Raw genomic sequence first — 13,065 nt, 5'->3', positions numbered from 1 at the left:
TTTAAAAAACAAAGAGATATGGAGTGTTTTCACACATCTGCTTTTTAAAAGCATTATGGGAAGCAAAAACCTGATAACGCAGATTATGTTCAAAAACATTCCTTAAGTTAATGAATTTAGTGAGCTTATCCATTGGAAGGGTTAAAAATATGTAGATTGAGCGCACTTGAATGGCTTAGTTGGTTAAGCATCTGACTTCGGCTCAGGTCATGATCTTGCAGTTCATGAGTTCGAGCCCCGTGTCAGGCTCTGTGCTGACAGCTCAGAGCCTGGAGCCTGCTTCAGATTCTGTGTCTCCCTCTCTCTCTGGCCCTCCCCTGCTCACGCTCTGTCTCTTTCTCTCTCAAAAATAAACATTAAAAAAAAATTTTTTTAATGTAGATGGAATATACCAAAGATATAGGATCAAGTCACATGTCCTTAACATCTCAAAATTCTAATGGGTTTTGGAATCTAAACATTAAAGCTTAAATATTTACATAGACACAGTAACCTGGAGACTAGCCGAGCTTTGAGCAAATTCACTATCAAAGTGAAGTCATTAGAGCTAAAAATAACAACAAACAAAACAAAAACAAAAACAAAAAAAAACTTTACCTCATGTACCTATAAAATGTGGCAGGAAAATTTATTTCCATAATGATGGATCACATGTGATTTTCCCCAACCCTATTACTCTGCCCTCCCAGTTTATAAGGTAAAAAGTATTACTTGGAAAAAAGTTCCAGAACTAAAGGCTTAAATTCTATTAAATCTCATAGGATTTATTCAACAAATACATCTCAAGCACTGTTCAAGGCATGAGACATCCAGAGAAGACCAAAATATATTATATTCTGGTCTATTATTTATTTTTGATATTACTATTTCCACTAATATTAACAACAACAACAACTACAGCAGCCACATTTTACTGAACATCTACTATATGCTCAGCACTCTGCCAGCCTCTGTGTATATATTCTCATTTAATCTTTACAACAAAATTATAAATAGGTATTGTTATTCTTATTTTACAAATAAGGAAGCTGAAGTTCAGAGAACTTCTCCAAGATCAGATCGCTTATAAACGCTGGAGTTAGAATTCATGGACTGATTCTCTTCCTCAAAAGCCACATTCTTTCCAGTGCCCCATGATATGCACGAAACACTGAGGAATATAGATGGTTGGCACTGAGTAGAGGGCTATAAAAATTTCACTTGCCTGTTAAAAGATAAAATGGACCAGCGATTGGAAATGTAATAAGGAAGAAAAGGGTTAAAGGAAAGAATGTATATCTTTTCTCTCTTCTCTAGTTCTAATTGTTTTGGGGGACCTGAACATAAGACTACTGTCTCCAACGGGCAGTATTCATTTGCTTTCAAATGTGATAAAGCATTGGTGAAGGCTGCAAAGATAGGTCAGAGAACTAAAAGCAAAATGATATGGAGATATAAAATTCAGTGTCAAGGGGTTATATCCTTTAAACAAGTTAAAAGGTAGTTTATTTGAAAGGATGTGATTTATTATCCTTGTTTTTGAGAATGTTAAATATGCCCTTGTTATACTGTTAGTGCCTGCATAAATAGGTAAGCAACTTTTTATGTCACTGCTTTTAAGATATTGTTTCAAATGAAGAATTTCAGAAATTAAATATATGGCAGTTTCTGACAATTTTGTTCCAACTTGCAGATGAATGAAGATGTGATGCTTTAAAAAGATGTGTTTTTGGAGCGGCAAATGGAATACATTTGAACTGGCTTAATATTTGAATCACATGCCTCCATACGGTGAAATGAGCTTTGAACCACTGGAGAAACATAGCCCGAGTGTGCCCTCACCTCTCTCTCTTGCTGGTGTGGAGGTCCTTTTTCATGCCTTTGTTTCATCCCACAGGGACTAGTATGCCCCTTTTGTTGGCCTCCCAGTCCCTGCACGCATAATTAACAGACTTAAGCTGGTACACCATGCTCCCACGGAGACTTCGCCAGGCACCAGAGGGAGAACATGCACATGACTAGACCTAGGCCACTTGGGCATTGGCAGAGGCATTCTGAAACAGCAACAAGGAGCTGATGGCCATTAATCTTCAGAAGCTTGATGCAGGCAACTTCCTCTGCTCTGCCTCCCTTTCCCACCTCCTCCCACTGTTAAAGTGATTGCCAGTGCTAAGCATTTTAGGGGGAAAAGAAATCACTCTGGGTTAGGACTGTTTCAGCCACTCAGATAAAGAGGATTGTTGACTCTCTTTAGTTTTCGTTAACAGGGAAACTCCTCTTTCCTGTTCAAGCGTTAGTTTGCCATAACCTACAATAGCACATATACAATGTCAAGAATTTGCTGACCAAAATCACATGTATTCTATTTTCTTAGAATACGTTCAGGTAAATGATTTCATTTGAATTGTCTCTAGTTAGATGTATCCCCCAACAGAGGCAGTTTTTATCATGTTTTTTTTCAAAATTCTGTTGCCTTATTATATTCTAGTGTTTCCCTACACTAATGCCTTGCTATATTACCATGATGAATCTTCATATGATTTGTTTTTCCACAGAGGAAAAATGATTTTGAAAAAGAATAACCAGCAAAACTCTTCATCAATAAACTTCTGTGATATTGTCTGTGAAGTCATCTTTCTTTCTACAGGAGATACATTATACCAAGTGGCTGAAACCTGAAGACGGTACATAAAACTTACACATTTGGTTTTGTGAATAAGCAAAATGTTACATGTGAACTTAAATGCTAACATCCTCTATTACAGGATCAAGCTTTGGCTAAGAAACCAAAACAGCGCATGCAAAAAGTTGTGTCAACACCTCTTAAAATGGGTAGTAATGTCTAGTAATAATTCAGCAGCTTACTTAAATGAGAGAGAGAAAAGCTTACCTTGCTAAAGTCAACAGTGCTGTTTTCTCTGCTCACATCATTTTTATTTTCAACACAGGCTGGAGCAGACTGAGGAGAAACAACCTGACCTGCTAAAAGAAATTGTTATTACAGAATACAAACAATTACTTACAGAATTCTAGACAGATTGAGTGAAAAATGAATTAATCTAGGCTAACAGAGGTTTCTTAATGAGTTTATGAGGTAAGCATGAAAGGTCAATATAAATAGATCTATATCAATACAAAACTCTTATTTATTAGTTACAGATAGAAATGGGAGAATTCAGTCAAGAAAAAGAAAGCCAATCCTTAGATTAAAACTCAATAACTAAAAGTTATTCTCTATAAAGAAAATCAGCTACAAAATAATTAAATCTAATCCTGGTTTGGAAACATCACTGATTTCTAAATTTCATCCAAAACTAATGACAGGTATAGATGACATATATTCATGGAAGGATAGATATCTATTACGACTTAAGCTCAACCTGAAGAATTTTAAATGTAAAGTTTTTTTTAAGGGAAATATCTGAAAAGTACACAACTTATTGATGACTTCTAGTGCATCTGAAAAAAACAATGAGAAAAAATTCTTTGACAATAACACTTAGAGATTTCTATATGAGAGGTCCAATTAGAAATACCCTTCCCTTACTCAGTACTAACACTTTGAATATGATTTTATCCTTGTTACTACACAATTATATAAGCGTACTGATATTGGTCTGCATGGGAAAAGATCAATAACCTTGAATGGCATTAGTCTTCCATTAACACCAACCAGCAACCTCATTACTTTGTAGTCTTTTTCCCATTAGGAAGATTATGACATTAGTTAAATAAATGGACAGTAGAGGAGGGGATGTGACAATGTGTATTTAAATTCCAGTTCACTAAATATGAAACATCTTTTTCAAACACAACTTATCTGAAATCTGCCCAAACTCTGCAATTAAATGATAAAAATTAACTAACTCTGCTTAATTTCACTTGTGTCTTTCTTCTTCTTCCAAAATCTCTCCCTATCCTCACTTGTTAGTTTTGCTGGGAAATCAGTAATGATGAACCAGCTTTGAAGCCTTGACCATATTTATGACCATAACTCATGACTCCAAATTACTGCTCTTATTCTCCTCAGTCTTAGGAGTACTCTCTCCTCTCTGCCCGCCTCTTCTCTGTATCTACCTAAATCCCAATTTTATTCAAAGTTCACCTTTACTCTCATCTTTTCTAGTTACTAGAGTCTGTGCTTATCTGGACTTCTTTAAACTCCTAGTATATATACAAATAGGACCTTTTCTTTAAACTCTCTCCTGAAATCCCACTTACTCCTCGTTACCTAGAAATTACCAAGTGTGACTTAAAATACTAATAATTTACTTTCAAATATTACTATAATTTTGTTTTGGGAACTGTTAAGGCTCTCAGGCAGTGGTCATTTATTAATAGGTACAATTTTTTTTTTTATTTTAAAATTGTTATATTGCCAGAAAGTAATGGACTTAAGATTCTTCCAAAACTTAAATATTTCTCTGCTTTCGCTAAACAAAGTAAAATAATATGTTTGGTGAAGATTTTAAAAATGAATTTTCAAGTGAATTTACCTCAAACTATGTGTGCACATTCTGATTATATCATATTCCAAGAAAAATAGGAACTTCAGAGAAACAACAGACTTAAGCTGCATCAATTATTTTCATTCTCCCATTTCTAACTGCACTGTGCAGCTATGACTGTGAACTTTTCATTAGCAGCCATTTCATTTATCATTCTCAAAATAATAACCGTAATCTTAAAAAAACCTTTTACATAATGCATTTGTGCTAACAGATGTCTTCAATCACCAGTTTCACATCATTTCTCCATATTTTCATGAATTAGAACATTAGATGTATTTAAACCTAAATTTACTGAATGTTGTATAAAATTGAGTGGTGACATTCAAGGCATGGAAAAATTAAATAAACATATATCAGCTTTCTTATAATAATTTATTTCATGTGGTTTAAAACTACATGGAGGGACAATTATTTAATTCGATCAGTAAATACATGCAAAAAGAGAGTCAACCAATGCGAAGTCACCAACTTCAAGAGATTTTATGGGATAGACAGTGCGCAGTAACTTAATATCTGAATAAACTGGATGGTCTATGTTTTCACATATATACTTTAAAAGCAGAATATCTTATAAATTAACTCCAGCTCATGTGATATCTTTTAAACACGGGCACTAGTATTTCCTCTTATAAATATTAACATTTTGAGATTCATTGTTCTCTATGCTATTCTTGTTCTAAGGTGATGAAAATTTTACAAAATATTATCTCATAAAGGTGGTAATCAGGAAGAGATTCGAGTTCTATTTCTATGACTATTTGAAGTGATATGGATAATGACCTAGTGGACAGTTTTAATTAGCAGGAGACAGAGTAGATGATGACAGGAAATTTCTTGCAAGTTCTAGATTCTACAGATGTGTACAGAATGTATGCTGACACAGGAAAAAGGCATAGAAACTACTGGCCTATGATATAGAAATATAAACCACAAATTTGATATATCTTACATTTCAGAGGTAATAGTTAAATCATAGTAGTAAATATTAGTAATAAATATATTTAATCACATCATCAGTCCTGCAAAGTTTAAAGAGAACTCCAAATTTTTTTCTTAATATGTATGTTAATTTGTTAAACTGAAACAATAGACATTAAATATGTTTATCTTCAAGGCAGTATCTGAAAACTTGGCAGGATGCAAAATTTGTATAGATATTATTATTTAAAAATTAAAATGACAAGTTTAGTTTGGGTTATTTTGAAAAGAGAGAAGCCTTTAAGGGGCTTAAAATATTGTTCTATATCTAGATCCATCTATATTCCCCTATATATATATATATATATATATATATATATATATATATATATATATATAACAAATTATGAATCATAGTCTATTGGATGACCAAAAATTCCATAAATCAAAATAAATTCTATAACTATAGTCTTTATCTTTGTAAACAATGATCTCTTTACTTTATTCCAACAATTATTGACTTTCAGAAGAAGGGGGAGGGCTTGGATTTCAAGACAACTTTTATTAACTTAAATACTGTTATATAAGAAAAATCAGAGGTTTTGAAAGGGCATTCCTTATTTTCTCTCTGATGTTTCAAACAATAGTAATTCACAGAATGACAATTTTCAGGTAGAGGACTGTACTTTCAACCAAGAGTGAAAATGTTTTCTAAAAAAATAACAAAGAATTTGCTAGGATATTTTCACTGCCAGGAAAAAAATCGTATAAAGTTAGGATTAGCACTCACATATGTGTGTGGAAGCTTTATGAATGCTATTTTTTTATGATGCTTTTTCTAATCACAATGCCACAATGCTTGCGAACATACATGTTTTTGTCTATTTCTTAATATTACCTTCATTTTGCCCGTTGACCACTATCCACATTAATGTATCCTATAAATAAATGTCATTTCCATATTTAATCACATCTGTTATTATAATTACGTCAATAGTTTTGAGGCATGAAGATGACTATCCAAAAAAAGGAGACATTTATTGACTCATAACCTAATTATATTTAGAGTAAATTATCCAAAAACTAATGAAAAGTGGACACCATTAGTATTAACTAGGAAATGGTCATGACTATTTCAATGTAAACATTTCAGACACCTAACTTCATCCTATATATGTTTATTTTTCTAGGCTTTTAAACTCAACTAGTTCACCACTTAAATCCAAAATTTTAATATTTGTCATACATCTTATTAATTAAAGTGCATAGTACGTAGTACTCATTTTAGCAACTGCTTGAATTAATTTTCCTTTGAGTCATGAATTCATTTTTTCCTCTGGGCTTCCATGAGGGAGCATATATCAGCCAGATAACAAGTGGTTATAGACCATGAATTTTTCCAAGGTAAAGTGTAAAAGATGTGGGACAAGCTTAGGAGAAAACTGAGAGTAATTCAAGTAACTACTAATTAGAAAATGAAAGCTCTGCCTTTCTACTTGTTACTTCATAAATTTTTCATTAAGTCCATTGTGAGACTGGCATAGTCATTTCCCTCTTCATAAAGTTGTGAGGAAGGAACATGAGATTGTATCAAAAGTACCATTTTTTTTAAACTTCGAGGGATGTCACTGTCATTAAACTATCTCATTATGGAAACACAACTGTAAAATACATTCTCAAAATATCTGTTAAGCATTATATTAACTCAGTTAATCCCTTACCTATAGTTTTCTTCTTCTTTAAATAAATTATGTATGTAAGTATTGTCAAACAGCAACTTTTACATTTCTACGTGGCCAAATTCAAATCAAGAGGAGAATAATACATTGCTCAAGTATACCATTATTTGCTACTGCTTAATCCACTGAAACTCATGTGTATTGAAGGAAACTGGGATGAAGACATAAAGGTACGTTACTATTAACCTAGAGACCAAGCTGATTTACACTACCTCAGAAACCTTCAACGCATTTAGAGTACCCAAGGGGTAGGAGATGAGGGAGGTACAGAGATGAGATGAGCCTGTTAGAGACAGACACAAGACAGAGCAAAATAAAGAAATATAAAGATGAATGACAAAGTTACATACATGTGTAACAATACATTTATTCATGGGAATAGAAAACATGAAGAAAGAAAGGCTAAATATTTAGAAAATGTTGATTAGGTGAGCTACATTTCAAAAACATAAAAAGTATGCACATAATTAAACTTCGAGAAAAATTAGTATGCCTGAAAATAATTAACATAAGAAAGAACAAATTTAAACACATCATATTAGATATATTTTTGCTGTTAATATCAACTCTCGATATTTCAAAACTCAGTAGCAATATAGCCTCTTAACAGAACCATCACTGTGTCCAGTCACCTTGATTTTTTTTTTGGAACAATGGAAAATATCTTTATTATACAATGCTTACTTCTGTCACCTACATAAATCTTCAACATGTTTTATCTCAAATAATTCTAAGAATTATAAGTCTATCGCTTCTTGGTCTTTTGGCTAAGATCAAGTGTAAGAATTATAGGTCTAGTTTTTTTTTCTTCAAAGATAGAACATTATGAGATATAATTTTAAAATTGTTGGTATCTTACTTATGAGACCACAGTATTTAAAAAACATGAAAGCATATAAATATCTAAACACATAATAGCATTATATGTATGAAAATAAAAAGTACAGCATTTGGAAAAAGAAGAGATTATAAGGCAATAAAACTGGTTTCCAAAAGCCATAAATAAAAAATCATTCACAATACACAGGTGTACATTATTTTGAGAGCTGGAATCTATGCAGGCCTAAAGAATCAACTCATATCCCATCCTTCCAAATCTAAATGTTCTCCAGTCATTTATGGTTTTGAAAGTAAGTCAGAGACCCTCTGCTCTGTAACTCCTTTTGAGATCCTAAATAAAAGATACAACTGGAAAGTATTCATAATGGGGGGGAGAAAAGATATATTAAGGAAAAGAAATAGAGTTAGATTATTAGTAGAACACAGTGGAATGAGAAAAGCCTACACCTGAGCAAACTAAGAGTCTCAAATTATTTTTAAAAATGTAAATGTTATCAGTAGGGTAATAATACTCGATATTAAATTTGTAATCCAAATGTCTCAAAATGTAACCAAATGCATGACCTAAATGATAAATATATATCCTGATATTTTTACTTTGCAGAGCATTTAATACAAAAGTCTTATTTTTATTTTTAGAAAGTCCTTCTGGTTTCAAGGAATTCTTTGAGTATTCTTGATATATTTACTCTGAGTACTTTCTACCCATATCTTTTTCAGGGTTTTAATGTTAAAGAAGATATTATTTTTCTATTATTTTTTGCTGTTGTTTTGCCAAATGTAACTGTCACTTTTTATTGAAACATCAGAATCAGACATTTAATTCTCACAGTTTTGATGCTTAATGAAAAGTGAAAGTTAAACACAGCATGGTGGCATTAAAATGCATGGTGGATCCATAGCATCCTGTATCTTGGCCCTTAAGAGAATGTGCAAAACACCAAGAAAAAAATTACACAAAAAAGTAAAGCTAACATATTTAGAGGTGAGACCGACAAATTATCACAAATCTCTAAAAAAAAGTTATGAACAAAATAGTGCAGTCTTGGGGAAGAGAGGAGCTGGGAAATCACTATCTTGCAAATTAAATCTATGACATGGGGAAGATCCACACATGAAACTCAGACTGAAATACTGAATTTAATTAACCCTTGGGATTACTACCAAGGTAATATGCTCAAGGAAAAGTCAATTAAGGCAGCAGAAACCTTATCTAATATGACTCGTTTAGACTTCTTTACATAAATATCAGCTCATTTTTGAGGGAATTTCAACTGTTTTGCCTCAAAAGTGAAAGTATATTAAATAAGAGGGGGCTTATTTCTATCCCTATGATGGCGAAGGAAAACGTTTGTTTTCAAGTTTCTATAAAAGCCGCTTTCCATTTACTTCCTATTCTATAATCTTAAAAAGAAAAAAGTCAATCTTTTTACAAGCAATTCCCTGCTGAAGAGATTTTTTTCTTAATAATAAGAATATTATTTTCACCCTTTTGGATTTCTTGAAATCGTTTTGCATCTCTCTGTACTACTGCACAAAAAAATAAATCCCTTTTGCATATGTTGAAATAATGTCAAATCTATATTTATGGCTATGAATTTCGATTTGTTTATCTAGAATTTGTCAGTTTTTAGAGTTCCTAAGTAGATTGAGAACCTTAGTAATAAAGGTCTTTCACACTTTTTTTCACTTCTGGATAGGAGATTTATTTCTAAATTGGTGAAGTCTATACATATTTTCAGAATTCTCAACACACATAATTATGCAAAGTGTATGAAGAAGCAAAACAGAGTCACAAGGAGGTGTTATAAGCCCAAGCTTAGAAAACCATTTCTGACAGCATACTTTACAACAATACTTAATTGGGTATATGAATCTTATTAGAAATGTTTAAAAAAAAAAAGAAATGTTTCTAAGTTTTTATTACCCTAATGTGTGCCTCAGAGAGATCTCTATGTGTTTTAGATAAAGGCTGATTATACAGACAGTGACAGAATCACTTCAGAACTACTCATATTTTAGTTTTCAGAAAAACTAAGCATTTGCCTCAGTAAGGCAAAAAGTAGGCTTTCAGAAAACTTTGTATTCCTTTGTGTCTATACTTGGACTTGTGATTCAAGGCTATAATTCTTGATTATAATTCTATCATTATAGAACTATTACAGAATTCTATATATCTATATATATCTATAGATCTATCTATCTATATCATATCCCATCCTTCCAAATCTATCTATCTAGGTAGATAGATCTATAGATATATATAGATATGTCTATAGATAGATTATAGAATTATAGAGAATTATAGTTTAAAGCAGTAACAAGGAGTGTGTCTAGTCTACATGATATTACAATAAATTAATCATCCAGTAAAGTCATTACCTTCTTCCCTCCAAGAACAAATGCAATAAAATTATTTTATAGTAAACATTATCCCCAGGAATATTTCAAATATAAATTATGGCTAGTTCACAGCCACAAGCCTTGAGTTTTTAAATAAACACATGTCCTTCTTATAGACATATGTTTTATGGTATGATTTCTATTAAAAGTAATGAAATGAAGGCAGAATTTTTAAAATGTGCTTATATTGGTAGAGAATTAGTTCACAGAAATATTTTAATAAGATCTTTAGAATCATGTAGATAGAAGCCCAATGTGAAAATTAGTAAATATCTGAATCTGTTTTTTTTATATCATCACACCGAAATAAGTACTAGTATTATAAGCATAATAAAAGTACTACATTTAGATTGCCTCAGAATATAAAAGCTTCATTTCGTCATTTTTATGAATAACATATTTTAAAGCAAATTATGATTTAGAATATGAATATATTTTAAATATGTGCCATGATTCAAAGTAAGTTATAAATTCTCAAAATGCCCAGTGAAATCTACAAATACAAGCTGGTATATGTCATAAAGAGCTTTACTGAACTTTTTACAGGTTTCCATCGCTATGCAAAAGTAAAGTGTTCCTATGAAACCTTTTATAAGCTAAAATGCATGAAGAGCATCCCCCACTTTGTGAAAGTTTGCCTTATGCCACTTCACTTTTAAGACCTACATTAGTACAGTAATAGCTTTTTTTGTAAAAACAAAATCCTCTTCGGATTTCTTTTGGTTAGTGAAAACAGGCACTAATGTAAGTCTTTCATAAAAGTCAAGTGGCATAATGGGAACTTTTAGAAAGCAGGGGATACCTGTATATGCACAACTACAGACTGCTCTATAATGACAATGACCTACATTGTTATTGAAGCGTCTTTTAAAAATCAAATAAGTATTTCAAAAATCATTTTGCCATTAAGAACTGGTTCTATGCTCTGAAACAACAGTACATCTAACCATCTTCAGTGATTTATTATAGCATTTTTTATAAGTATATGTTTGATTCAGTAGTAGGAAAATTGGTTTAAAAATCCTATTTAAATCAAAATGTGGAGAGAACTCATTCTCATGCATTTGTATTTAAGGCATCACTAACGCTTTTGAAAGTAGAAGTGAAATGACATAAAATAGTCCATGCAGTAATATACGTGCTTTAGTGCATTTGTAGCAATCAGTCTGTCTAGTAAAGCATTTGAAATTACTTTTCATTAACTTTTTATCTTTTAAAGCTGGAAAGTTTTATAGCTGATGAAAATTTAACAAATTCGTATCATCCTCATGATAACTTTATTTTCCTTCACAAGACTAATGTCCAGGATGGATGCAACAAGAGATTCCTAAGCAACTTCCTTAGTGCAAATGATGAAGGTTTCAAATAGATGCAAGAAGAGAACAAACCACACAAGAAGGAGAAAACAGTTTCAAGCATAAACTACGAGGAGTAAGGCATGATTGCTAAAAAAACAGTGGTTGCTGTCATCTCTGTGGTGTGAGTGGATAGTAAGTACATGTGGCTCCATGGACAGTGTGGACATAGCACAGCAAAGAGCAATGAGCCTACGAGCTGGAAATCAGGCTTCATATATGCAGAGCCACCAGCTGGTCTTTTCAATCATAATCTCTCATGGAATTTGACGACTATGAACAACATGAAATCAATATCTTTTTTCCACAAACAATAACTGGTGATCATTATTCATTTTAACCAAAACAACCATAACTTAAAGCATTACATTACGTTCTCAAGTTGTGGAACAAGGACTAAGACTTTGATTGGGATACAACTGATGCTTGGTTTAACGTTCACTGCATTTGAGTACGTAACTTCTCATTAGACAAAAGTTCTTTTGCGTTCTTTCATGAGCATTTCAGGAAACTTAAATTCTTTGTTAAAATTTCTATAGTTTGATGCTTGATAATCAGACTATATATATATATATATATGTATGTATAGAGATATGTGTATATATCTCTATACATATATAAAAGAAATAATTCTACAATAATTGAAAACTATGTTTTCAAATAAAATACGTTTTAAAGAATTTAGAGACACTTTGAAATTTCAGATACCTATAATAAACATAAAGAGTACAATAAAGAAACATTTACCATTTTTATCCATGGAATTGGGTTCTGATTGTTTCTTGCCAATATCAGCAAAGGAACGAACAATGGGAATTCTGTTGGTGAGTTTTTTCTGATTCTGGTGGTGATGCTGTTTCATCAGTGCCTCATGGACCCTGTGACGTATGTCTTCATTGAGCTGACCTGAGCTTACTTGTTGGTCAAGGACCATGTCTGAAGAGGAAAGGCAAGAAAAGATTAGCACTGCATAGTATGCAAGCAGCAAATCACTGAGTCCAAATATGCACACCCGAGATAATATTATTCATCTTAAAATAGAATGAACTCCTTTAAGAATCTCTAGATACGGTCTTACAAACAGAAACTTGCCTCTTTTTGTTGAAATGTTGCACAAAAAGACTTGGGAAAAAATTTTAATATAAACCGTTCAATTTAAATATGTAATAATTTAATGGAGTATTATTGTTTAAATGGACATAGTTGTATTGAGAACAAAGCACTTTATATTCTCCATTATTCACACTGATGAGAGGAAACAGTAGCAGTGGTAGTATCAATATAATTACTATGTTTAAAATTGTAGGGGCGCCTGGGTGG

General features: G+C 32.1%; 1 protein-coding gene across 7 annotated transcripts in view; it reads right to left on the bottom strand.

Moving 5' to 3' along the window:
* The window catches only part of SLC4A10 (solute carrier family 4 member 10), a 297,649-nt gene that overhangs the window by 104,335 nt on the left and 180,249 nt on the right, over positions 1 to 13,065 (bottom strand). For 4 of the 7 annotated variants that reach the window (XM_043576897.1, XM_043576894.1, XM_043576899.1 and 1 more), the window contains exons 6-8: positions 12,493 to 12,681; positions 2,870 to 2,961; positions 1,822 to 1,911 (exon numbers count right to left, since the gene is read on the bottom strand). In XM_043576897.1, the coding sequence (XP_043432832.1) occupies positions 1,822 to 1,911; positions 2,870 to 2,961; positions 12,493 to 12,681 (371 nt within the window). The remainder of the gene's footprint in view (positions 1 to 1,821; positions 1,912 to 2,869; positions 2,962 to 12,492; positions 12,682 to 13,065) is intronic. The other 3 variants (XM_043576896.1, XM_043576900.1, XM_043576901.1) reach the window with 3 other exon arrangements.

The sequence above is a fragment of the Prionailurus bengalensis genome, chromosome C1 (genome assembly GCF_016509475.1).
Source record: "Prionailurus bengalensis isolate Pbe53 chromosome C1, Fcat_Pben_1.1_paternal_pri, whole genome shotgun sequence".
NCBI classification, from domain to species: Eukaryota; Metazoa; Chordata; class Mammalia; order Carnivora; family Felidae; genus Prionailurus; species Prionailurus bengalensis.
This window is presented reverse-complemented; position numbering and strand designations above follow the sequence as displayed.